The sequence below is a fragment of the Peromyscus leucopus genome, chromosome 11, assembly GCF_004664715.2.
Source record: "Peromyscus leucopus breed LL Stock chromosome 11, UCI_PerLeu_2.1, whole genome shotgun sequence".
NCBI lineage: Eukaryota > Metazoa > Chordata > Mammalia > Rodentia > Cricetidae > Peromyscus > Peromyscus leucopus.
In genome coordinates, this window is record NC_051072.1 from 694,200 (window position 1) to 720,934 (window position 26,735).

General features: G+C 41.8%; 1 protein-coding gene across 1 annotated transcript; it reads right to left on the reverse strand.

Annotated features, from left to right (window-relative positions):
• Positions 1 to 9,126: 9,126 nt before the first annotated feature.
• Positions 9,127 to 23,496, reverse strand: LOC114686111 (zinc finger protein 58-like). The gene is made up of 4 exons (XM_028860740.2): positions 23,365 to 23,496; positions 17,971 to 18,097; positions 17,409 to 17,504; positions 9,127 to 15,740 (listed from the first exon to the last, which is right to left on the reverse strand). Exons 1-4 carry the CDS (start codon positions 23,368 to 23,370, stop codon positions 14,578 to 14,580), a joined length of 1,392 nt encoding a protein of 463 aa, XP_028716573.1. The 5' UTR covers positions 23,371 to 23,496; the 3' UTR covers positions 9,127 to 14,577.
• Positions 23,497 to 26,735: the final 3,239 nt, after the last annotated feature.

The window sequence follows — 26,735 nt, forward strand, 5'->3', positions numbered from 1 at the left end:
AGCAAGTTAAACTTCTATATGTGTTGTCTCACAGCAATTGAAAAGACACTCTGTGGTTTTCCAGTGTGGAAGAAAATGAACATCTACTCACCTCAAATCAGCCTCTAATGACACACAGCAATGATTCCACCTACATCTGCAGAGACTCCAAGCAGGAAGAAAACATTGACTCATATATCCATACCAAACCTGATCAAGGTGCGTTGTTAACCCCATCACATAGGCCTTTGTGGTGCATCGAAGATCCACTTATCGCACTCCAACATCAGCACCACAGTCTAATACAATGCAGGAAAGAAGGAATTGCTTGCTTTGAAAGAATAAGATAATGATTATTATTAATAGCCTATGTAAAAGCTCTGGTAATCTTTGAGATAATGCCAGGAATGACTGTGTCTGTTGCAATTGGGTAAGTCAGTCTAAGAGGGATGGGTTTATGAACTCCTTAGACTCAAAAGGTGGAGTGTATCCAGCAGGCAGAAACATGCTCCCTGGAGACTGGAAGGCCAGATATTTGATGTCAGCCTACAACACTTCAGCATGCAGGGGAACTAGAAGTTGGGACAGGTGTATGGGACCTGGGAACAAGATTTCTAGGAGTGGGTGCTCATTTCTGAAACCTAAGCATGTGGCTGTGTAGCATGAACCTTAACAGTTCTTATTAATAAAATCAAACCTGAGCCAAGTATTGGGATGAGCTGGAAGATCAGAGAACCAGAACAAGCCACAGCTACCTCACCTCGCTGGATCCTCAGTTGGTCTTGTTTCCTCAACTGAACTGCTGCTCAAAAGCCTGAATGCTTAACCAGGCCAAATGCTTATCCAAATGCTTCTAGTTCCTGGTCCTCACGCCTTATATAACTTTTTGCCTTCTACCATCACTCCCTGGGATTGAAGACTCGCTTTCTGGGATTAAAGGCTTGAGTTCCCATGCTTGGCTGTATCCTTGAACACATGAATTTCTGCCTAGCTCTGCCTCCCAAGTGCTGGGATTAAAGGTGTGTGCTACCACTGCCTGTCCTCTATGCTTAATATTGTGGCTGTTTTGTCTCTGACCCAAGATAAGTTCATTAGGGTGCACAATATTTTGGGGAATACAATGCCACCACAGATAAACAAAGGCTTTCCCACATTCCCCACACTTGTAGGGATTGTCTTCAGAATGAATTATTTGATGTCTTTTAAGATCTGAAGAATAGGAAATAACATTGTCACACTGTGCACACTTGTAGACTTTCTCTCCAGTATGAGTTATCTTGTGCTCAGAAAGGACAGATCTGAGTAAATATCTTTCTACACAGGTCACATATGTGTGGTTCCTCTCCAGTAACTACTCTCTCTCTCTCTCTCTCTCTCTCTCTCTCTCTCTCTCTCTCTCTCTCTCTCTGCTTTTGTATCCCTTGATTCACATAGGGCAACAAGAGATACGAAAGGTGTCTGCTAAACAAAACATGGATTAGGACAAGGAGCCAGGCCAGGTGTAGCCCAGTGGGAGTGCAGCCACAGACATAATGCTTCCTATAGGGCTGGTCACAATGACTACCCAGGATTAGACTCCACAGCAAAGTATTTTACAAGCTCTAATATGTCTGGGAATGCCAGGCTTAAATTTGATAATATTATAAAATTTTATAAACAAAATTTTCTGCTTTCTTAAATTTAAATTTAGAAAAATTTAAGTATTTTCCTAAAAATGGTGCCTTTCAACTCTGTAAAAGGCCAATTCTTTTAAGTGCTGAGAAAGAGATGCCAACAATTCCTGTTTCAACAGCTAGCTTGACGTCGGCATCATTTTCTTCATGTTACTTCCTGCTTTCTAGGGTCAAAGACATCTTTAGGAAATCCTGAAAAGAACATTTTTGGGTTAATTGTCAATTCCTCATTTGTTCAGTCTCTGCATAATGGGAAAGTGCAGGTCTTGTCACAAGTCCTTGCTCGAGTAGTCTGTGAATCGGGATTGTCTAAGCTAGCCATCTCAAAATTGTCCTGAGCAATTTGTAGTCCAAAGCTGCTCTTTCCTTGGTGTTAATCAGCTTAATGGCTTTACCGTAGTCCATGTGGAATCATCTTTGTGGGGTCCATCATCTTTTTGAAGATTTCAAAGTTGCTGTTAGGCGTTTTCATGGCTCCCTGCAGAATTTTTTTTTTTTTTTTTTTGTGCCTCCTCTGTGGTTTGGAGCAATCACAGTCTGATAAATCTCTGTCTTTTGGAACCATGAATGTTCTTCCCTAGAAGAGAATATCTTCACAGCAATTTCTCCCCACCATTTGCCTTGCCAACTTTTCCAAACTGACCTTTGCCGAAGTTTTCTTGTAACACGATGGTCCTGGCAATTCTCTGAACAAGCAGCAGTAAACCCTTTGTCCCAGGTAGCAGCATCACTGCAGTCACCAACACAATAAGAAGGAGCCAGCAACTCTGAGCAGCAGCTTCTGCCTCTATGGTCCCACCACCATTTGTGACTCGGCCCTAGCCAAAGCTTTTCCTCAACAAGCCTCCTAGGCCGGCTGCAAACTTGGGATCATCCTGCCTCTGACTCCTTCAGTAAATTCTACCAGCATGCCCAATCACAACCGGCCAAGTATAGCTTGGGCCTGAGCTGGGGCCCTCAAGGTCACAGGCAAGTAGCTTTTTCGAGAATTCGTACCACGAACATTGGGCGCCAGATGTAACACGAATCTTAAAAGGTCTTATTAATAAAAAATCCAGATATTGGGGTGAATGCTGAAAGATCAGAGAAACAGAACAGGCCACAGCTACCTCACCTCGCCAACTTCTCATCTGATCCTGTTTCCTCAGACTAGAAGCCTCTGAGTCCTCATCCAAATGGATCTCAGCTGAACTGTTGCTAAAAGCCTAAAAGCTTAACCAGGCTCTAGTTCCTGGTCCTCATGCCTTATATACCTTTCTGCTTCCTGCTATCACTTCCTGGGATTAAAGGCGTGTGTCACCATGCCTGACTGTTTCCAGTGTGGCTCTGAACTCACAGAAATCCAGATGGATCTCTGCCTCTGGAATGCTAGGATTAAAGGCATGTGCTACCACTGCCTAACCTCTACATTTAATATTATGGCTGTTCTGTTCTCTGACCCCAGATAAGTTTATTAGCATGCACAATATTTTGGGGAACACAATATCACCACATGAGCCTGCTTTTCACAGCCAGAAAATAAATACCTCTTAGTCTGACCAGCATTGAGTGTCATTCTCCTGTCTCTTACATTATAATGTAGACTCAACAAAATAAGGTACATCGCATGCTCATTAAATATAAGCAGAGCTCACTGGTGGCTAGGAACAAAGCTTAGGCACTTAAACCATCAAATAGTTCTCAGAGATGTCTTTCATGACAGCAGAAGATATTAAAGGCCATACATCATGATGGAGACAGCCACATGGCTGGCACTCATCTTTTACTGAGGTCCTTTTATCTCTTTCTAGCGTAAGGAAACAACAAGCCTCACATACCTTAGATTGATATGAAATTTATCTGTTCAGATCAACAAAAGCTAACTCAGAGATTTACACTTATGTCTTTGCTAAGTATTCAACACCAAGCTTCTAGAGAATTTAAATAAATGATGGCATATGTTTGATAAATAAGATATTTGATAAATAAGATATATATCCTATGATGCAGTTTCTGGCCCCATTAGAGGGTTCTTTTCCCAGAGGAATTGGGCCACACCCCAACTCACAAGCCCCTTTTTCCGGTTCCCATTTGACCCTGAGTTCTTTCCCCTGTCACTCTTCTTTGCCGTCTCAGGGGATAGGAAGTCAGTCATATGAAAGATGTTAACATACTGGAGACTTAGGGAATACTAGTTGATAGTCATTCATACCTAAGGGACAGACAGACCTCAAAAGCTCAGGGATCTGCAGAATATGCCACTTAAAATGTTTAACTAAAAAGCTTTTCATGATAGAGAGACATGCTGGCTCCCGGCAGCACTTTCATTTCCTCCAAAGACGACGGCTGGGCACAGAAGAACCTCCACCCGGAACTTGCTCCAGAGTGGCAGCACCAGCCAATGCGATGGACAGAGAACCTGACTGCTGCCAGGTCTTCTTCAGGCCATGGACAACAGGACTCTGGGAACGCATTGCCTCACTTCTGCCTAGACAAGGTAGGCTGGTCCTCCCCACAAGTTCCTACCCACAACAGTTGGATCTTCTGAGACCTGGCAGGCCTAGGCCTGGCAGCAAAGACTGATGTTGTTGCCCTGAGACCCTGGCCCTCAATGACCATGGAGGACCCTGGGGTGGCTGTCTAGGTAGCCAGCAGTTAGTCTCTGTCACTCTCAATTGCTAACTCAGGTAAAATGTATCTTTCTCAGATCTCTGATACCACTTGACCACCAGGCTTTGCTTCAGCTGCCTTCCCAGTTCTCTATGTAAAATTGCAGGCCTCATTCTCTTAGGGCTAATACTGCTCTCAGCATCTCCAGGTGAATTAGATAAAAAGAAAGAGATTTAAGATTTGCTTATATGAAGACAGGAAAGCTGTCTCACTTCTGTTCATTCACTTATCGTTCTCAGATCTGATGATGTCTGCCAATTTTAACAGCTCTCTCCCCCAACTCCAAGGTTTCTCTGGACTGTACTGGTCCCAGCGTTTAGAGACAGGTTAGCATTGGAAAGGGTAGGAAAGCCTCTCTCCTCCTTCTTAATTCACCCAACCACTTCCATTCAGTAAATTTCCTCTGGTTATAGATTTAAAGATGTGTTCCATTGGGCTGAAGCCAGGCGCTAAAAAATGTTCATACCTTTTAACCCAAACCAGATATGCTAACCTCTGCACCAGCTCTGAGAATGCCAACCACCAATCAGAATGCCAACTGGGTGAATACTGGCAGGTTGATTTCACCCACATCCTCACTCATAAGAAGGCTCAATATCTCGTAAGTCTTATTGACACCTTTACAGGCTGTATGCACCTCTACCTCCAGAGAAACAGCAGATGTGATGGCTCATGTACTCTTAAAGAGCACATCATCCCTCAAGTCACTGCTGGTACCACCTCTCCAGGCTCAAGCAGGCACCTACCCAGCAACTGGTTTCCCCAGATGCCCCAATGAAAGGCATATTTGCTCTCATGTCCCATTTATTTAACCTTGCCTCTTCTGTACAACCAGGGCACCTTTCCATTCCATTCTTTCTTGCAGTTATCACTTTTCCCATGGCTAGCCCTGACGGCCCATGATAACAATCTATTTCTTTCCTCACAAGCTGCCTTCTCAGCTCCTTCAAGGAACAGATGCTTGAGATCTCCACAATGACAGCTAACTGAATGCTTCTTCACTCACACCTCCTGCCATGCGTGACTCCGGACTCACAACTTCCCCGTCCCACTTCACCCCTTGTCAGCAGGAAGCAGATTTGAGAATTCAGTGCTCTTATTTCTGCACTTGCCATCCATAACTCACCTTTTTATAATAATCAGAAAAGGGAGAATGTTAGCATTCTCAATTGTCCCGTGGGGCTGCCTAGCATCCTGACATCATTTTATATAAAGAGCCTCCTTTAAGGAGAAACCCCTCCCTTCTTCTTCTTTTCCTTCCTCCCTCTCTCACCATGAAGTAGCGCACACCTCTGCTTTTCCTCTCTCTCTCTCTCTCTCTCTCTCTCTCTCTCTCTCTCTCTCTCTCCTGTCTGTCTATCTATCTATCTATCTATCTATCTATCTATCTATCTATCTATCATAATAATAATAATAAACTTTCCACATGGACATACATCTGCATGGTATGAGTAACTTTCCACTGTACCATGTTGCCCATTGCCACGTCTGCATGGCTTGTCTCCCTCACCCACTGGGGCTCCTTCTCCCAACCCACCAAGGCCTTGCATGCCATTTTCATAAGAATCCAAGCAACATAGGAAGAGACAGCAATGTAAACCACAGAAGGCTGTATCAGTCAAGAAGCTAGAGTGAAATGGAAAGTGCTGGAAGCCTCAGATTAGATACAAAAAGAGACAAGTGGAAGAAAGCTGTGGGATGTTTTTCTGTGTGCTGTGAGAGACAGGAAAAAGAAGGGGAAAGAGAGATGACTCAGTGGTTAAGAGCCCTGACTGATGTTCCAGAGGACCCAGGTTCAACTCCCAGGCCATTCAATGTCTGATCACACCAAGATTAAAAACAACAACAACAAAAAAGAACCCACATGACCCTTCTCCCTCTCCTTTCTTCTCTCCACATATCTGCTTGGATTTCATGCCTGCTTCTAAGCTGCTTTGCCAAAGGCCAATGCAGCTTTAATTATTAGCCAATCAGAGCAACACATATTCACAGCCAACAGAAAGACATCCCATAGCAGAAGAATTCAGTGAAAACAAGACAAAAGCATCGTCAGGTCATGACAGGAACTAACAGATGTCAACAGATGCTAAACACAAGTAGCTCTTAAGTCAGCAAGTGTTGATGGCATGGATCTGTCATGGTGCTCACTGTAAGAACCATAAAATGAAACACAGAAAATATTCATCATGCCCATAAAATATGTTTAAATGGGGCTGGAGAGATGGCTCAGCAGTTAAGAACACTGGCTATTCTTCCAGAGGTCCTGAGTTCAATTCCCAGCAAACACATGGTGGCTCACAATCATCTGTAGTGAGATCTGACACCCTCTTCTGGCATACAGGCAGAACACTGTATACACAATAAATAAATCTTTAAAAAAATGTTTAAATGTTTTCTGACACAGACTAAGGTATCCTAGGCTGACTTTGAATTTACTATGAAGCAGGATTAGACCAGAGGACCCTGCCTCCCCCTCACATACAGAGTTGACAGGGATGTGCCATAGAGTAGGCTGAAGTTTCTTTTTCTATCAATGGTCTGTTTACTATAAATTTCATGTATATAGAAAGGTCTGTATTTCATAATGAGCATGCTATAGCATCATCTGTATAAAAATTGGTTTTGATGGACAAGGCTGTGTACTTTTTCTATTTTAAAATGTAAAGCTCAATGTTACCATTTCCTTGTACTTTATTATAGTCACACCCCACACAGAAAATGCCCATATTTAAGATGAGGTGGTTGGAAGTCCATGCTTTGTAAAAGCAGACTTCAATGTCATAAGTCTGTCTCCAGCAGGTTTACCTTAAGTGGGCAATATGTGAAACCACACAAGAAAAAAGTGAGGAGTTACAATGTGCCTACATTTTGCCAATCACAGGACCCTGAGTGAGCCAGAGCTCTTCACTTCCATCTCTTAGTGTTTATGACATAGTATAAGTTCTTGGGGAAACGCTTCCATAAGCACTCTACAGGGACATCCCGGAAGCTGAACGCCACACTCAGTGACGGTTGAACAGCAATGTCAGAGTACACAGATGCACGGGGGAGGTTGTGAATGGAGAACAATGCACACAGGCTGTCGGGTGTGCAGGGCTGTGGTTCCTCCACAGAGTCTCTCAAGCCCCCCCTCCAATCACTAAAAATCTCTAGACCAATGTCTATCCTCACACGGACTCATGTCTCCAGCCTGAAAAGTGTCCACACTTCCAACATCACACAGTCTTCGGGGGAACAGGTTAAGTTGTTATCTTCTATTATTTTTCATCCCACACTGTAGGAACAACATTGCTGGGATAATGCAAAGCTCAGCCTATCCCCTTTATGGCAGGGTTCTGCCTCCCTATGGGAGTATTGGTGGGAGGATTCAGCTCACAGGGATGGACATTCGGGATTCCTATTCGGAGTGAACCACCCTTAAATCCACAGTTCATTCCAAAGTTAATGGGATGAACATCATATACACCAATCTACTCCACTGGACTCTGACCTTGGAACCTAGCAACTTCTGTCAGTTCAAAGTACAAGAGTGATTGCATGTGCGATGGTTAAAAAGTAGCTCCATCTCAAACTCTGTTGTGCAAAACAACAACAAACAAACAAACCTAGGATACAGCATGACTTTCCTCTTGCTTAGCCCAAGGCTGCTAATCAGGACCCTCAGTTCTGCAGATCAGCAGTTGAATCTTGAGGGCAATCTAAAGAGGCGAATGATCTCAGAGTCACTTGGCTCATTTCCCAGAATTGTTCCCCCTGCCCCTTATTGTGTAAATGTTATCCTAAAATGTTAACCAGATGCATATTCTATTTCTGTAGTCTCTCTTCACTACTGCTTGCTCAGAAAACAAAAACAAAAATCAACAACATAATATGCCTTATGTAGCAAGAAAATCTCCGGAGTTGAGACGACTGTGGTTTGTGCCTTTAAAACTTCCAGCCCTGGTCTTCCCCTTTGCAGCAGTTCTCAAACTGGCAAAGAGACTGTTGTTCTAAATAAACGGTTATTTTTATTTGTTTTGATCACTAATTCCCAGTTTTGTTTAGCAGTCTTGCTCGGTGGTCTTGAAGTCTGAAACAGACGGCTCTAAATTACAGAAAGGACCCGATCTCCCCTTGCCTAAAAGTCCTGAGAAACCGAATAACAGCCATGTGAGAATGGCCCAGCTAACAAGCAAATGCTTCCACCATCAAACTGGAATGAGAGTGTCCAGCACGACCTCCAGGCGAGGACCCTCAGCCGACCCACACTGCCCAGGCAACCCCGGTTCTCTCAAGCGTCTCCATCCCAGAAGTACCAAGCCAGCTTCTGTATCTCAGAAGCACAAGTTGAATCCAGGTCACCAGACACATGCTAACAAAGCGGTCACTGCCCTCACCATCCCCTCGGACCTCTTCCCAGCCCTGGTCAGCATCCGGAAGTCGCTCAGCTCACTTTAGCAAAGCTTCTCCAAGTCGACTCCTCCCTGCCTCCACTCCATCCCTTGCCTGCTCCTCAGCACCCCCCACCCGCACCCCATGCAGTCCCTCGGGCTGCACTAAATTCTAGAACAACTTCCATGTCAGAGATCCAACTGGAGAGCGGAGAAGGACCAAACTGTCGCCCAACTTTGGACAAGATCAGCACTCATGTGATTACCAAAAGTCCAACAGTTTTCCAGAGTAACGGACTCTGGAGTCATAGTGACTAGGACTACATTTCCCACAAGTCTGTGCGATGGAGTTCAAGGAGGCCTGGAAGAGTGTTTCCAACTGTTCCTGGGTTTCCCTACTGACGTTTGCACTGTAGTGTCCCAGAGTTAAGAAACATGAAAAGCACGAACTGTATCGAGATGTAATGAGTCGAAATTTTATGTCGCACGCGGCTGTCATCAGTTCCCTTGGCCCAGCTTAACAAGTAGCAGGCATTTTAAAGGCAAGGGTGACCATAACTTCATTTCTGCGGAATTTACAGCTCCTTGAGGAACTGCCTCACTCCCAGCTAAGCGGCAGTAAGCTAGTTTACAGAAACCAAAACAAGCTTTAGCCATTTCCCAACAGTTTTACACTGGGGATGGGGGGTGGGGACGAGGGGGTGGGGAGTCAGAGTTACTGGGAGCTTATCTTTTAGGAATTCAGAGTGGTTGCCTAGCACAAAGTGGACTTTTCCTTAGCCATCACAGGGGGCGTGGAGAGCAAAAGCTGAGTCAGCCCATGGACAAGCAACAAGCTGCTTTTAAAATCCCACATTCACAGCTTGTGGCGGTGGCCCGGGGCATGCATTAGTGCAGCAGGGATGGCTCACATCCCACAGCACCACATGCATGGCATCTGAGGCTCCCAGCGGAATGGTCTGGACCACAAGGAATTGTGCAGACTCAAGCCTTCATCTCTGTGGCATGAAGTGAAATAGCCCTTGTCTTAGGTTAGCGGTTCTCCTTTCAGACAGGATTTTTTCAGTGGACACTCTTACGATTCTGACATGGCTGCATGGTTGGGTTCCAATGCGACTCAGCTGTGACCTGTACTCTTTCATACGGTGACCATATAAGGAGTGTGAGGAAGACATTGAGCATCCACAAGTTGCCCGGTGAAGCAACTCTCTGTAACAGTGTTCCAAAGCTCCACGAAGACCTATGTGTTGCACCACAAAGGCCCACAACACCAAAGCATGTGGTCACTGCTGCCAAGTTCTGCTTCCAGCTTGGGATGATGCCAGGCCAAATAGCGTTGCTTCATCTGACACTAGGCGCTGATCCTGGGGAAACACTTTCCTGGAAGAGTAGTTTTGAGCATGGAGCCCATTCAACGGCCTTTTCAGTTTTGCTCTCTCAAATGAATTTACACCTCCACAAAATGAGACTTCCAAGGACGTGGTCTTGGCTCAGGGCACCTTTCGTGCTGTCAGCCCGGAGTACCAGGACCGTCGTATTGGAGTCGATCTCTTTAACAGTTACAGCAGATTTCATACTTGTCTAGTCTTATACTTTAAAGTCACCGTTGCCTCAAATAAAAATGCCCCCAGTAGGATCATATATTTGAATATTGGTTCCCAGTTGGTGAGAACTGTTTGGCAAGGTGGCAAGGTGTGACCTTGTTGCCAAGGATGTCATTGGGGGTCGGAGGTGGGTGGGCTTTGAAGATCTCCCAAGATTCCATGTTATTTCCAGTCAGCTTTCTCTGTTTCCTGTTTGTGGATCAATGTGTAAGCTCTCTGCTATTACTCTAGTATCATGTCTACCTACCTCCTGTCATCCTCTCTACCAGACGACTATCCCCCTATGGACCATTGAGCAACACATTAAATTCTTTCTTTTCTGATTCATCATACAGCAATTAAAACATTACCAAGATACTCACTATCTCTGTGATGTTCTAATGAAGAGAGAAAGAACGTCTAGTTACTCCACATTGGTCTGTGATTACAGACTAAACAAATATTCCATCCAAGTACCAATCTTCATGAAACAGTGAGTTCACTGGGGCTAATGGCAGGAGCATGGTTGAGGGAGGAGAACAGAACAGGGATGACTTAGAGGAAGCAGCAGCAGTGGAAACAGCACTAAAAAGCTTACTGGATGCTAGGTGAGAACCCAAACAAGCCACATCCCTGCAGCTCACTGTATGACTTGCAGGCAGCTCCACTGATGAGGTGGTCTCCGCCCCTTCAGTTCTTACAGTTTATATAGGCTTCAGCAGGGAGGGTCCTGTGAATCTTGTAAATGTCTAGGAATTTCCCATGCCTATTACATGTGTACTTCCTGAAGGTGAATGAGCCCCTCTAGGTTGCGATATTTCACTTCAGAGGATATTGCTGTTGGTTGCATTGCATATATTGTCACGATGGAGGACACAATGAATGATTTGATAAAACTGTTTAGAGTGTCATGGTGGACTCCCATAAGATGGAGCCATACACATCTAGAGAGGGTCTTGCCCTATTGATCTACCATAGAAGTTTCCTAACAGTTATTACCAGAAAGTGTGTCTCCTATTTGATTCCAGATCTCACCATTTGAGGAGTCGTACACTTTGGGCAACTGAGTTTGAAAGCCATCTACAACAGGGTGATCCCCATCTGCTCTAAGTGTCCTGGTAGTGAGTCTTAGAAATACTTTAGCTTAGTTACTATATCTTGCTTTGCAACTTGGCAATCACATGAACATGATGAACAGGAGTCTGTAAAATTCTCCAAACAACCTAAAGCCCTCAGTGGTACTAAAATGACTAAAGTCTATCTTGACCTGACTACACTGGGCTTGCTTAAACACTGCTAAGCACTCATCTTCCACATTGACATGGATCCTGCTTTCAAAACCATGTCTTCAGGCTTATGTGACCAGTAATTGTCCATATCAGCCCATTTACTGTCCATGAACATCTTGTTTGCAATCTTAATTTCTCTACACATTTCATAAATTCTTTGTTACTTAGTAGCCTCACTCTTGTTTCTCACTTTCCATAACATTAGTCATCATAGACTAGGAAAAAAAATACAATGGAACATAAAAGAACAGGGATAACAAAAGCAATGATAGGAGAAAGGATAGTCAGATACAGCTTAGTACTTGACTTCCAACTCTACTACAGAGCTATAATGAGAAGGACTGAATAAGATTCACAAAAACAAGTGTACAGACCATTGCAATGTAAAACAAGACCCAAAGACAAGTGCTAATGCAATGGGTATATTAATTTAACATGGAAATGGGAAAAGTGTCATATGGTGACTGTTGTAGGATTCTCTAAAGGAATAGGACAATGGAATGCAAATATTTAGAATTTATTAAACTGGCTTACAGGATGTGGTCCAGGTAGTCCAATAGGGTGGTCTCACTATAAGTGAATGATACTAGCAGCTGTTCAACACAAGAGGCTGGATGTCGCTACAGTTCCAATCTGGTGCTGAAGAATTTTGGATAATACTTGAAGAGTTGCTAGTTTTTAGTCTGTGTTGGAATCCAGAAGATGTTGGATTTAATAAAGGTTGCAGCAAGTGGATGGAGAGTTAGGGCAAGCAGTGAGAAAGCACAATCTCTTTCTTCAATGTCCTTTTGTATTGTCAACAAAAGAGTGTAGCACAGCTTTATTGTGGTCTTTCTTCTTCATACAACATGATTAAGAAAATCCCTTCTAAGAGTGCCCAGAAGTTTGGGTTTCAGTTGATTCCAAGTCAGGCCATGGTGCCAACCAAGATGAGTCATCATAGTAATTAACAGCACAAACACAAATGCACACATATTCACACCACATCAGACATTCAAATTTTTTACCAAAAGAGGAAATTCATTGTACATAGGTCATCTATGTACTGATGCTATATCTGTGGTGACTGTGTTGAGTGTGTGTTACATGTATGGGAAGAAAGGCAACACCTTTAGAGGGAATAGAGTCATCAGAAGGGGGCAGACTGAGAGTAAAAGGGGAAAGAGGTAGAAAATACTGATGCACATGTACTGATGTCAAATTGGTACTTGTACTTGGCATGTAGTCTAAGTAACTTTTCCTGTTGCTGTCATAAATTACCTGACAAGGGCAACTTAGAGGAGAAAGGGTTTAATCTGGTCATTTATCAGTTTGGTTATGTAACAGATTGATACCTCCAGACTTGAGTGATCTGCAGGATTCTGATGTTTGTAATGACTTCTTTCAATCACATCAAATACATCATACATATTTTAAACAATGCATCATGTTTATCCACATTCTGTATTAATAGTATGTGCATACTATAATTCCTTTATATCCATTACTATGTAAGTTATAAGAAAAGACATTGCTACACTACTAATATCAGTGTACTTCAATTGCTATTTTGAGGAGTGTATACTAAAAATGGATCCTGCCAGACTCATTTTATGTAGAAGGTTTCTCTACACTATGAATTCGCTCATGGCCCCTAACGATTTAAGGCTTTGTCACTACTTCCTTTGTAGGGTTTCCTATACTAAATGTATTTTTTGATGTTAAGTTATGAAGAGTAGAAGAAATTGCTTCTCTTTCAATTAAGTATGTTAGTTTCATTCATGGCTAAATTTCTCATGTTGAGTTTGCAACAAGTGTTCAACATGTAGCTACTGTCTTTACTTTTACAAAGTTCATCTACACTATGGCATTTTTGCTAAATAAGGGAAACATAAAATTCTTTATCATATTCTTTGTATCTATAGGACTTTTCTGCAGTGTGAAAGCTCTGGTGCCCAGTAGAGGCACAACACATCTAAAGGCTTTGTGACATTATATCTAGGACAGAGACTGATGGCAACAGAGGTATGAAGAAGAGGGAAATGCCTTCCTGTATCCCTTGCTGTCCTACACTGACTTGTTGGAGTCCTGAATGGTATGACCAAAAACAATTTTGGGGAGTAAATATTTTATTTCAACATAAGGGTCAGGGTTCCTCTTCCAGGGGTGCTATAACTGGAAGGGAAGCAGAAAGCATGTTCCCTCACGTGTTTCCCAGCCTCCTACTCACCCACAATTCTCATGTGACCCAGGACCCCAGGGTGGTACTGCTTGTCCTAGGTGGGCTCTCCTACATCACTTACCTATCAAGAAAATGGCCCCCTGACATGCCCATAAGGCACTCTGATCCAGGAAAGCACCTACTCAGATAATGCTGGCCTAGGTGAAGTTGACAGCTAAAGCTAAGGAGGACATTTGCATCTGGAGGATTTCTCACCTATATCACTGCTTTGGTGTTGCTGAAGATTGAAGTATTGTTCAAGGTCATTGTACTTGTAGAGTGTCTCTGCAGTATGAAGTATCTGCAGATACTCACAGTGTAAAGAACAGGTAGAAAACTTACCATACTGATTGCTTTTGTTGGCTTCCTCATCAGAATGAATTCTCCAATGCTTATATAGTCATGAGGAATAGGTAAGCCCCGGTCCTTTTCTGTACATGAGTAGGATTTCTCTTAGGTGAGAATTACTGAGGTTGAACCACGACTGAACAATAATTCAAACCTTCAATAACACATCCTTCACATTATAGCTTTGATGTCCTGGATGAAGATTGTTGTGTTACTTAAAATATGAAGAAACACTAAAAGCTTATCACTCCCTTCATAATTGGACTTCTTCTCTCCATATTGAACTTTATTGTTGGTAGAAAGTGTTGACTTAGTGGTAAAGCACTCACCATTCAAGTATGTGCAAAGTGATAAAATCTTGCTAAATATTCATTCCTTATCCGAGACAAATGTATGACTTCTCTACTCAATGGAATCACTTGTCTCAGATAAGGACTGAATATTTAGCAAGATTTTATAACTTTGCACATACATGTCAAGTTCCTATTAAGAATGAATCCCTTTATGTCTTCTAAGGGATGAAGATCGGAAAAAACTTTTCCCACACTTTTCACACTTATAGGGTTTCTCTCCAGTATGAACAATCTGGTGCTGATTGAGGCTATCAAGCCTAGAAAAGACTTTTCCACATTGTTCACATATATGGGGTTTCTCTCCAGTGTGAACTCTCTGGTGTTCAGTAAGGGCTGAGTGATTTGGAAAGGCACAGTGGCACTCCCTACACTTATATGTATGGATTTTTTTGTGTTTTTTAAGGTCTAAAGTAGAGTAAAACATTTTTCCACATATTTCACACTTGTAAGATTTCTCCCCAGAATGACGCAACTTGTGCCAAGGAAGGTACGAGAGGGTGGAAAATGTTTTCCCACACTCTTCACATTTGTATGGTTTCTCTCCGGAATGAATTCTTTGGTGATCCTGGAGGTGTGGGAAAGAGTAAAACCTTCTGCCACACTCCTCACACTTGTAGGAATTCTCTTCCGAATGAATTCTCTGATGACGCTTAAGGAAGGCAGAAGAGTAAAATGCCTTGTCACAGTCTTTACACTTATAGGGTTTCTTTCCAGAATGAATTCTTTGATGCCGCTTAAGCAATGAGGGATAGTGAAAAGCTTTGCCACATTCTGCACACTTGTAGGGTTTCTCTGCAGAATGAATTATTTGATGTTTCTTAAGCAATAAAGGACAGTAAAATAATTTTCCACATTCTTCACACTTGTAGGATTTCTCTGCAGAATGAATTCTTTGGTGTACCTTAAGTAATGAAGGGTAGGAAAATACTTTGGCACATTCTTTACACTTGTAGGGTTTTTCTCCAGTATGATTTTTCCGGTGTCTATAACGTGTTGAGTGAGTACTAAAGGCCTTACCACATTCTTCACACTTATAGGGTTTTTCTCCAGTATGAATTCTCTGGTGCACAGAAAGTTTTGATTGAGTATTAAAGGACTTACCACATTCTTCACACTTGTAGGATTTTTCTCCAGTATGAATTCTCTGGTGTATAGAAAGTCTTGAGCGAATACGAAAGGCTTTACCACATTCTTCACATTTGTAAGGAGTCTCCTGTATATTTGTGTGGTGTTGAATAAGCAGTGAATTACAATAAAAGGCCTTGCTGTAATCTTTACCTTTACTGTCTGTTTTTCCTGTTGACCAAAAGTTGAGACATGAACAAAAGCTTAGCACATTCTTTATATTCATAATGCTTATCTTAAAAATGGGGACATTTACCCATACTCACGTTCTGATGGAGAAATCAGAAATAACACTATATTTTTACACCTATGTTCACTGAAAATAACCCAAACTACAGTAGATGGAAACAATCTAAACTTCTATCAAGTAAAAACCTGATCAAATTGAATATAGAAATAATGGCATGCCAGGTGGTGGTAGCACACACCTTTAATCCCAGCACTGGGGAGGCAGACACAGGTTGATATCTGTGAGTTTGAAGCCAGCCTGGTCTATGTAGTGAGTTCCAGGATACCAAAGAGAAACCCTGTCTCATAAAAAACAGAAAGAAGAAGAAGAGGAAGAAAAAAGAAAGGAAGGAAAAAAGGAAGAAAGAAAGAGGGAGGGAGGGAGGAAGGAAGGCACATTATTCAAAGTTAAGTAGCTAATTAAGTAGTAATTATCTATAATGAAGGAGTCTCTTAAGGGTATTACACAAAAAGAAATAAACACCTTAAACAAACACAGGTATTAAATGTAGACACACATGGCATTACCAACCGAGAAAGGGGAGGAGATTAATAGTAACTTTGTGAGACTAGAGCCATATAGAAATACCATTTTTATCCTAAGTATGAAGTTCAGAATTTTAGGTTTGAATTAAAGTGTGTCTACAAAATCTTAAGTAATACACCTCACAATTTTCAGACAGCACTTCATGTTTTATTTGGAAGACAAACATCTCAATGATATCATAATTATGACAAAATTTAGGTTCACCTATGAGTAACAACTTTTTCCAAAGAAAATATGTTGTCAGTGAAAAGGAGTTAAAATTAGCTGACTTTCTAAGAATTATTAATTTACAACCAATGAGCTATGAAAAGAGACAATGCTAAATGTATGAAAACATGAGACTTGTATTTTCACATGAAGTGGAAATACACCGTTCTCATATTCATATAACTAGAGCTCATATACATTGTTACCTTACATTGTGATGAAGTGTTCATAATTGGATAATCTATCCACAAAATTATACAGGTTACATATAGACAACTGATTACAGTTGGGAAAAGATCCTTGAATTCTCAATATTCTGAAATCTTATTGATAAGCTATTCAAATTCTTCTAGTTTGGGACAGTTTTAGTATATGACTATATGTCCACAAAGGGTATGCATTCTAAATCCTTAGTGAGTATGGAATTAAAAATAAGAATACCTTTTCATCATTCACAAAGGACTCTAATGAGGTGATTTTGATCAACATGAGAATAAGTGATATAAAATACATTTATATGTGAAGTTACTGTCTTACAATGGTTTCACACATAGGTCTTCAGAAATGTGTGCAAATTTTCAGAGGTTTAGAAAATAGTGTGAAGTTACAATGTAAACTCAAAAAAAAAATGACCTTTGGAAGTCACTGGGAATACAAGCACAGCTCAACACTCGGGAATTACTTAAGAGACTTAAACCATCATAAAGGTCTGAGAGGTCCTTTGACAACAAAACCAAAGAGAGACCTCAAGAATTATGTCAATATCATGATTCAAGGCAGATGGGAAAGTCTGCCTTTCTGTTGAATATTTGCGCTTTAACTCTGTTCTTGACGCCTCCCCCCCCATTCCTACACACCTGTATGCACAGTGGCTGCCACTTGTTTCTTCATACCCATAGGCCCTTGCTTTTGCTCCAGAAATGTCACCAGGTGTGGCTTAGAGAGAACTAGACCTGTTTGTAGGAAAAGGAAACACGATTAAGTGTTCTTCTACTGGGAATTGGCATGTTTGTTCCAGTACACTGTTTATAAGGAAAGAGATGGTATAATAAATGACTGCAGACAATCATTTCCTTAAATGTTTTCTCAGAGGACCACTACAGTCCATGAAGGAATTGACAACATCCAGATTCTGAGTTTCCTTTAAGGAGAAAAACATTAAAACTGACTTGTGAAACGTTTTCATTACTATATAAGGTACATGCCCATTGTAACTGAGTTTCTACCATTCCCATTAGTGTGAAGGATGTATTCTTCCAACACAGACAGGCTAAACTCACAAAAAAAGAAAGCAATGTTTCTTAGCTAAGACTATGAAACTTTTTGTTGGAGAGCACAAGCTCCCACGGGATGATGTAGAGAGTGGGGAAGTTACATGCTGACAGTAAAGTAAGAATTCCCAGTGGACGTGAGCCTCACCCAGGAAATCAAGGTGGCTGTAATTCTCCAACATCACATCCCTGTACAAATTCCACTGAGCAGGCTCCAGGCATTCCCTCTCTTCTGGAGAGAAATCAATGGCCACATCCCAGAAGGACAGCATTTCCTGAATAAAGATTAATGCCATTAATAACAGACATTGTGGGACGAGTTCTCTGTCAATGTGACACAAGCTAGGGTCATTTGAGAGGAAGGAACTTCAACTGACAATGTGCATTCCAGAAGAATGTCCTGTGTGCGACCCTATAGGAGGCTCTTTTTAATTATTCACTGATATATGACAACCCAGCTCATTGTGGGTGGTGCAACCCCTGGGCAGGTGGTCTTAGATGGTATAAGAAAGCAGGATGAGCAAGCTGTGGATACCAAGCCAATAAGCAGTGTTTTTTATGGCCTACACTCCAGTTCCTGCCTACAGGTTCCTGCCTTGACTTCCCTCAGTATTGGACTATTACCTGAAGTTGTAAGTTGAAATAAATACATTCTTCTCCAAGTTGCTTTGCTGCATGGACTTTATCACTGTAAAAAGAAACTCTAACACAGGTATCCTGTACTTGTGTTACACAATTCTATATTTTGCCCAGGATGAAAAGAATGCTAGATATAAGTGACATGCTTCTAATATAGGTGAATCATATTCCTCAGACACTTCAAATGTGGTCATATGATTTCACACTGCACCCATCAAGGAAAGAGAGGAGTTTCCTATAAGTCCACTCGGAAACTCTTAAGACGGATGAAATGTAAAATGAATGTTTCCATAGAAAAACATGCATTTAGTTCTACATGCTTGTTTTATCTACCAAACATATATACATTTTTTCACAGGAGAAAGCCATGGTCAGAGGGAAGGAACTTCTCAACCCTTAATGTGCACAATCATGAATATGAAATGTAATGAAGATGCAGTTTCTGATGTAGCAGCAATGAGCTGACGTCTGGATTTCTTAATTTGTACAGAGTCCAGTAGTGATGCTAATGTCAGTGCACCAAGAGACACATGATGGAGCACCCAAGGGATAGAAAGAAAAAAAAAAGAACTCACAGAAAATTATGTTAGGTGTCAGAACCAATAAGAATCAGGTATAGAAATAACAACATTTTTTTTTTAGTATTTCAAATACACTAGACTTCACTCTGACTTTGCTATTTCCCTTTTCCTCTTTTTCTCAGACATATACTGACCTGTTTGATATATTCCTGAAGCATGTCTACACCATGTGACATCTGTGTCTCACTGTGTTGTGTTGAAGAACTATAATGGGTGGCTGGGGTAGACTGAATGAAAATGGCCCTCATAAGCACATCTATTTGAATACTTTGTTCATAGTTAGTGGAACTCTTTGGGAAGGATTAGGTGGTGTGGGTTTTTTTAGAGTAGATGTGACCCTCTCAGCAGAGACATGTTATTGGACTTTGAGGCTTCAAAAGCCCAATGTAGGCCAAGTATCTCTCTTTCTACCTCTTGCCCGTGGATTAGGATGCATGATCTCATCTACTGCTCCACCACCACATCTGCTTGCCTGCTACCATGCTCGTCACCAGCCAGCCGATCCTTAACTAACCTTCTGAAACTGTTAGACTGGCCCCAGACTAAATGTTCTGCTTTATCAGTTGTCTTCTGCACCATCTCTCTGCATCATAACACAACAGTGACTAGGATAGCAACAGGAACAGTTTTTTCTGACTTTTAAATTTTCAATATTTCAGAGTTTTTTTTTCATATTATTGCATGAAGTCCCAAAATGACTTATGAGAGAAATCATATAATACTTCTTCCCCCTTTTTAAATGAAAGAAATAAGAGATTTATATATTAATGAAGTTTTTGTATTAATTTTATGGATAAACTTTGCATAATCTTTCCATCAGTTTTAGTATGCTAATTTCCTCAAATACTATTTTTTATTATTAAAATCTCAAAAAGACTGTCTTATATGCTTCTGAAATATACACATAATGTTTACATACATCCAGCATTCAGAGCAACAGTACTGTGAGCTTCGTCCTCCTATGGTACTGTTTCAGAGCATCCAAGTTTAGTATGTCCTCAAGCCTCAGCTTTCTGATGTCACTGGCCAATGAGAAAAACCATTGTATTTCCAACTTCTGTTGGTTACAACTCTTTACTTTTAACGTATGGATGATATCATGTGATACATGTCTTTCTGTGCCTGAAATAATTTCCAGTTTCAGTCATACTGTCACAACTTACATGACTTTATTCCTTTTCTTCTGAAATATTAATTAAAATAAATAAAAAAATTTCCCAATCTCTCTCCTAACTCCAATCATATTCTCTTCTAAGTTCCATGACTTTATGTTTCAGACATATATTCTCTTCTAAGATCCATAAATTAACTAACTATGGATATTTGCCTAGGCTTCTAGTATTCTTGATATGGCCTTAAGTTCAATTAGACAGCTGCTGTTTATGTGAAGATGTGAATGTCACTGAAGCATCTTTAGGGACATCTGTTCACATTGGTCATCACTGTGGTTCATACGCTAAACAGCTAAGGAGGACTATTTATTCCTTCCCTCCCTGGGAAGCTTGCAAAGCAGCTTCACAGAGTAGGAGACTTTCAGGTCAGATCTAGATCCAATCGTCTGAGTCTTGGGTAGGAAATGCCTGGTGTTTTCAGCAATGGGAAAAGGGAGTAGCTATAGTCAAAAGACTTTTGGCACAGAAGAAACATATTTTGTAAATAAAAATTATGCTGAAAAATATCTTTCCTTATGAGCGAAGTAGCAGAGAGGAGGCCAATAGATTTCCAAGTCATAAGTAGACTGAAGGAAGTTGATGAAGAGAAAACCCTGTCATTTCTCGAGGAAAAAGCCATTACACTCTGTTGAAAGCTTCTGTGTAGGTAGTAGAACACTTCCCCACATTTCAAGTAAATGAAAACCACAGATTTCACTCTTCCATACTTAGGAGATCACAGACAACAGGTCAGCTTGGAGAACTGCAGGAACTCAGGGTAGAGTGAAAATGTAAACACTGTTCTGAGAAGTAGAGCAGGTCCCCAATGGTGAACTGACTGCAAGGACCTCTCTCTAACGCTGCCCAGCACCCATTACCTCTGTTCTGGATGGGGAAGTGGTTGCTGTGCTGAGGCGGCCACTGTCTGCACTGTTGGCTGCCTGGGGATGCGGGGCAGAAGGCCTGCCACCATTTCATTGAAATTTTAATATAATTAAAGCAAACATTTCAGGAGAAGTTGAGACTGGCAATGTTTACTTCCTAAGGAGAGGAAGTGCAAATAAATTCTGGCCTGAAGGGGACAAACTGTGATTCATTAAAAATTACTGCAAATTCATTCTAATCTCCGAATCAAGAGGTGGAGTCCAACTGTCCTCCCCTTGAATGGAGGCTGGTCCTAGAGACAAGCCTACAACACAGTAGACAGAGCCCAAATCATAAGACCTCTTGTATCTGTGTCAGTGTTTGCACTGGACATCATTTTTGCAATATGATGACCCAAATACTGTAAATGGAACCCTAAAACAGACCTGATAGATCATATGCAATGTATTTATTGAAAAATGGAATGAATAATTAGAATTTTAGCTTCAACTTAAATATCACATGCTTTGCTCTGTATGACAGGTCTTGATGTATCCAGATTTTAAATAATCAGTACATTGTTACTAAATCTTAATATAATAGTAAGTGGTGTATATCCAACAAACAGTTGGGACTCACATTCTCATCCACTGACTTATGTAGCTCCACAAAGAAAAGAACAATGGGATGCAGAATTTAAACAGCTGGCTAGCCAATTTGACACATACCTTTCAACTCAAAATATGCCACTGTATTTGAAAATAATTTTGGATGGACTCAATGACAGAAACTTTTATAACCCTAAAAGACAAAGTAATGAAGATCTATGTTTCTGAAATTAATTCTGTGCATACATGTTTGGTTTCTATTTAATTCTGTCCAAATATCTTCTGTAATTTCTCTCAGTGGTCTCTGGCATAATCATATAGACAACCATGAATTGAATTCCATTATCCAGCACACTTTCCCTTCAGAGTTTTCCAGGAATGACCTGTCTAACATAGCAAGAGTAGTACAGGAGTCTGTAAAAACCAGTAACTCCTTCCCTCATAGCATCGCTTCCACAAACATTAGCATACAATAAAAATACCTTGGAATCGGCAGGACTGGACACCTTAGGGGACTAAACTCCTCCCCATGGAAGAGTAATAAACAGAACTTTGCTCGCTGGTTGGATGACACAGAACCACACGTGAGGGACAGCGGAGGAGCCAGATGTCATCATCCCCACGTAGAGTGGGTTCTGTTTTGGGTAACTGTAGAGAAGCAGTCCACACACACTTTAACCTCTGGCGAAGGAAGGAGAAGACATCCTTCTTCTCGAAGGAGAAGCAGGAAAGAATGTTAACCACTGTGGGCTGCATCAGTCACGGAGAAGTCCAGAGAGGGAATGAGGTCCGTTTACTTTAAATCGCATGAACACACACAGGTCTGTGAGTTCTTCCTCGCCCTGCTGACCTGACACAAAAGCCTGGCACCCTGGCACAAAAGCCTTTCCACCTGCTCCTGGGGCCCCGGCTGATGGATTGGCTCAACAAGTTCAAGGCCAGATCAAGGCATATTTATACAATAGTTGTGTTTCTTGAGAGTAATTAACCATAACTTAGGGATAGAAGGCCCTTCCTTCAAAGGCTTAAGACATCCCAGTCCTCGAAGTAAAGCTGAGCATCACCTCCCCCAGTTCCGTCCCTCTGTGTGTCCATTGTTCCTTCGCCTCCAGTCACAGCTCTTCTTTACCAGCTGATTCTGGTAAATTTGTCTGCAATGTTCCAGAGTTTTCCAGCTGCGAACTGTTATGTCTCTGTTTGTTTGTTTATTTGTTTGTTTCCTTTTAATTCAGGAACTGGCCGAAAAAAACTAAGACAATCAATACCCCCCAGATCATTACAAGGCTCGCTACGGAGCATATGAGAGATTTAAAAAAACAAAAAACAAACAAACAAACAAACAAAACCCCAACCTACTCTAGAGGTACCGAGAAAACCGTCAACATCCATCTGAGAGTGGGTAAAAGAGAATGTACCTACCCACCCCCCAGCCAAGCTCCCAGGACCAACTGAAATGCAGCTTCTCGGCTGACCCACCAAGTCCTGGCAATCCAGAACTTTCAGCATCCTAACAAAACCATCAGTCCGCATCAGGCACACCCTCTCCCCACTCCTGACCTGGACCTTATGGCCCAGCACAAACGGTCAGCACAGCATCCCCAAGGCATCTTTTTCTGCCCTCCCATCCAGGTCCACCCCCTCCAAGACGGACCCCCGCACGTCACACAGTCCCTCGGGCTGCGCTGCACCCTGGACCAACCTCCATGTAAGAGACGCAGCAGGAATGTAGAGCAGGACAGGACTCTCGCCCAACTTTGAAGAATTAGCACACTTTCAGACAGAATGAACAAGTATTGTTTCCGGAGTGGGTCCCTGTGACGTCACAAGGACCAGACTACATTTCCCACAAGTCTGCGCGAGGGAGTTCCGGGAACCCAGGTGTGGTGATTTCTTCTGTTCCTGCGTTTGACCCTGGCAACTTGCAATAGAGTATGGAAGAAGAAGCGGGGATTGCAGGGCAGCCATGGGGAGTGAGGCTGGAGTTCACCTCCTGATCCTCAACACGAGATGTGTGAATGTGAGTCAAGCCTTTGACAGAAATATTAGACTTAGAGCCATTTCTGGTCCATGACCTGACTGTGTAAATAGTTTTGTACCTTCTCTAAAGACATACTGAACTATCTTAAGACTAGGCAAATGGTGACTCCTTTAAAAGGTTGATCAATTGACTGCATTATATGATGAAATGCTGTCCAAATATTTCCCCAGTTCTGCTTGACAAAAACAAAGATTTTACTATCAATTTATGCATATGGGGAGTATTTCTTACCTTATGGATCATGTGCCTTCTGGCTGTCCACCTTCTGGCCTATTTCTGTGGTTATTCTTTTCTTGGTTGCAGGTCATCTGCAACTAAGGTCAGCTTCACATGCTGATAATGCTGGGCTTCTTGCTCAGACAGTATTACATGGCTTTTTATTAGCATGTGAAGCTTGTGAGCATTCTAATTCAAAGAAGCAAAAGAAGGCTTCATAGTCAGAAGAGCTGTTCTACAGACACCAGTAAGTGGTAATGAACAAATATATTTAGTCACTCACTGTTTCTTGTTATCTTGTTTCTACTAGAAACTATCAGAGCATAAATATGCTGGCTCATCATATACATACATCCATGCAAAGGAAGGCATATTCCTTCTGTTCATTTCCTTAGCCTATGGAATCGTTTCCCTCTCTGTTGCTATCACAGAACACGCTGATTAAAAGCACCTTGGTGGTGGAAAACCATTATTTGCCTCACAGGTTATGAACCACACCCAGGTTGGGTTTTGTTGATGACACGGGGTAGTTATCTGGGAAGAGGTAGCTCAAATGAGAAACTGACCCCATCTCGATCTCCTGTAGGGCATTTCCTTTATTAATGATTGATGTGGGTGGGCCCTGTTCTTGGTGTTTTAAGTGGGATAGGATCAAAAGAAGAGAGCAGGCTGGAGAAGCCAGTGAGTAGCATTCCCGCATGCCTTCTGCCTCCCATTTCCTGTGATGACTCTTCTGTCACCTGGAAGTGTAAACTGAAATAAACCTTTTCCACCCCAGGTTGTGCCTTTTGTTATCATGTTTTATAACAACAGTAGAAGCCTAATGAATACAAACCATCATTGAAGGAAGTCAGGGCAGGAGGTCATAGAAAGAAACTGGAAGCAAGGACAGAAGCAGAAAATATAGAAATATGCTGCTTACGGGCTTGCCCCATTGGCTTGCCCAGTTTGCTTTATTATACAACCCAGGACCAGCTGCTCGGGGTCTGAGCCTTCACGCATCAATCATCAATCAAGAAATTGTTCCACAAACTATAGGTCAGTCTGATACAGATAATTCCATAATTACGGTTCCATCTTCCTAGAGGACTAACTTGTGTCAAGTTGATAAAATCTAACCATCATACTCTCCTATTTGGAAGTCCATGTTAGTCATTTTAAAAAGCTCTTAGGAGTTTTCAGATGCTGGAGAAGAACCTTTACCAAACATGCATGAACAAAATTATAAATCAGTTATATATGTGAGTGGTGATGGTCTATCACTTCCCTCCTCAAGCAACCCTGCAGCCATGACATGGATGATTTATTACCACTCTTTGTCAAGTGGAAAAATGCCATATAGTGTTTGATACATTAATAAAAATATATCCCTGTTAATTGTATAGATCAAGTACAGGGGATGTGATGGACACAGAATGCTTCTAGACTGTTAAGGTTGGAAAGGCCACCCTGTATGTTGGTGTAACTGTTCCATGGTTCATGGACTAATAAAACGGAGAAGGAGTGTGTGTGGTGGTTTGAATGAGAATGGCCCCCACCCCTAGCTCATGTATTTGAATACCTGGTCCCCAGTTGATGGAACTGTTCTGGAAGGATTAGGAGACTTAGCCTTGTTGAAGGAGGTGTGTCATGGGGGTGGGATTTGAGGCTTCAAAAAGTCCACACCATTCCCATTGACTCTCTCTGCCTTGGGCTTGTGGATCAGGATGTAAGTTCTAAGTTACTGCTCTAGTGCCATGCCTGCCTCCGGCCATGCTCCCCACCGTGATAGTCATCAACTCTAACTCCCTAGGACCATGAACCCCAAATTAAATGCTTTCTTTTTTAAGTTGCTTTGGTCATGGCATTTTATTTATTTATTTTTTCAAGGATCTTTTTTCTTTATTAAAAAGAGCAATAGCGATCAAACTATCACACCAAATTTGCATGTTTTCCTCTCACATTGCTGAAAACATCTTTTCTTTTTTTTTCCTGAATTTTATTCTTTTTTTCCTTTTATTTTATTTTACAATACCATTCAGTTCTACATATCAGCCATAGATTCCCTTGTTCTCCCCCCTCCTGCCCCCCTCCTCTTCCCCCCAGCCCATCCCCCATTCCCATCTCCTCCAGGGCAAAGCATCCCCTGAGGACTGAGATCAACCTGGTAGATTCAGTCCAGGCAGGTCTAGTCCCCTCCTCCCAGGCTGAGCCAAGTGTCCCTGCATAAGCCCCAGGTTTCAAACAGCCAACTCATGCAATGAGCACAGGACTTGTTCCCACTGCCTAGTTGCCTCCCAAACTGATCAAGCTAATCAACTGTCTCACCTATTCAGAGGGCCTGATCCAGTTGGGGGTCCCTCAGCCATTGGTTCACAGTTCATGTGTTTCCATTCGTTTGGCTATTTGTCCCTGTGTTTTATCCAACCTTGGTTTCAACAATTCCCGCTCATACAAACCCTCCTCTTTCTCGCTAATTAGACTCCTGGAGCTCCACCCCCATCCAACGACTGAGGGATCTGGATGGTCATGGCATTTTAATACAAAAGAACACTAAGACAAGTGGGGGAAAGCACAAACACTCACCATTTTGTTTTTTGACTGTGAATCAATGTGGTGAGGTATTTCAAGGTCGTGCACTATAATTTTCTCACTGTGGTGATCTGTAGCCTCAAACTCTTGGTCTAAATAAACCCTTCCTTTCTTCAGTTTCTTTCTTTAAAAAAATTATTCATTTTACACCCTGGGCACAGTTTCCCCTCCTTCCTCTTCAGTTTTTTGTAACATAAGTTTTATCACACAAGTAAGACAAGTATCTACATTACCCATCCACAGGT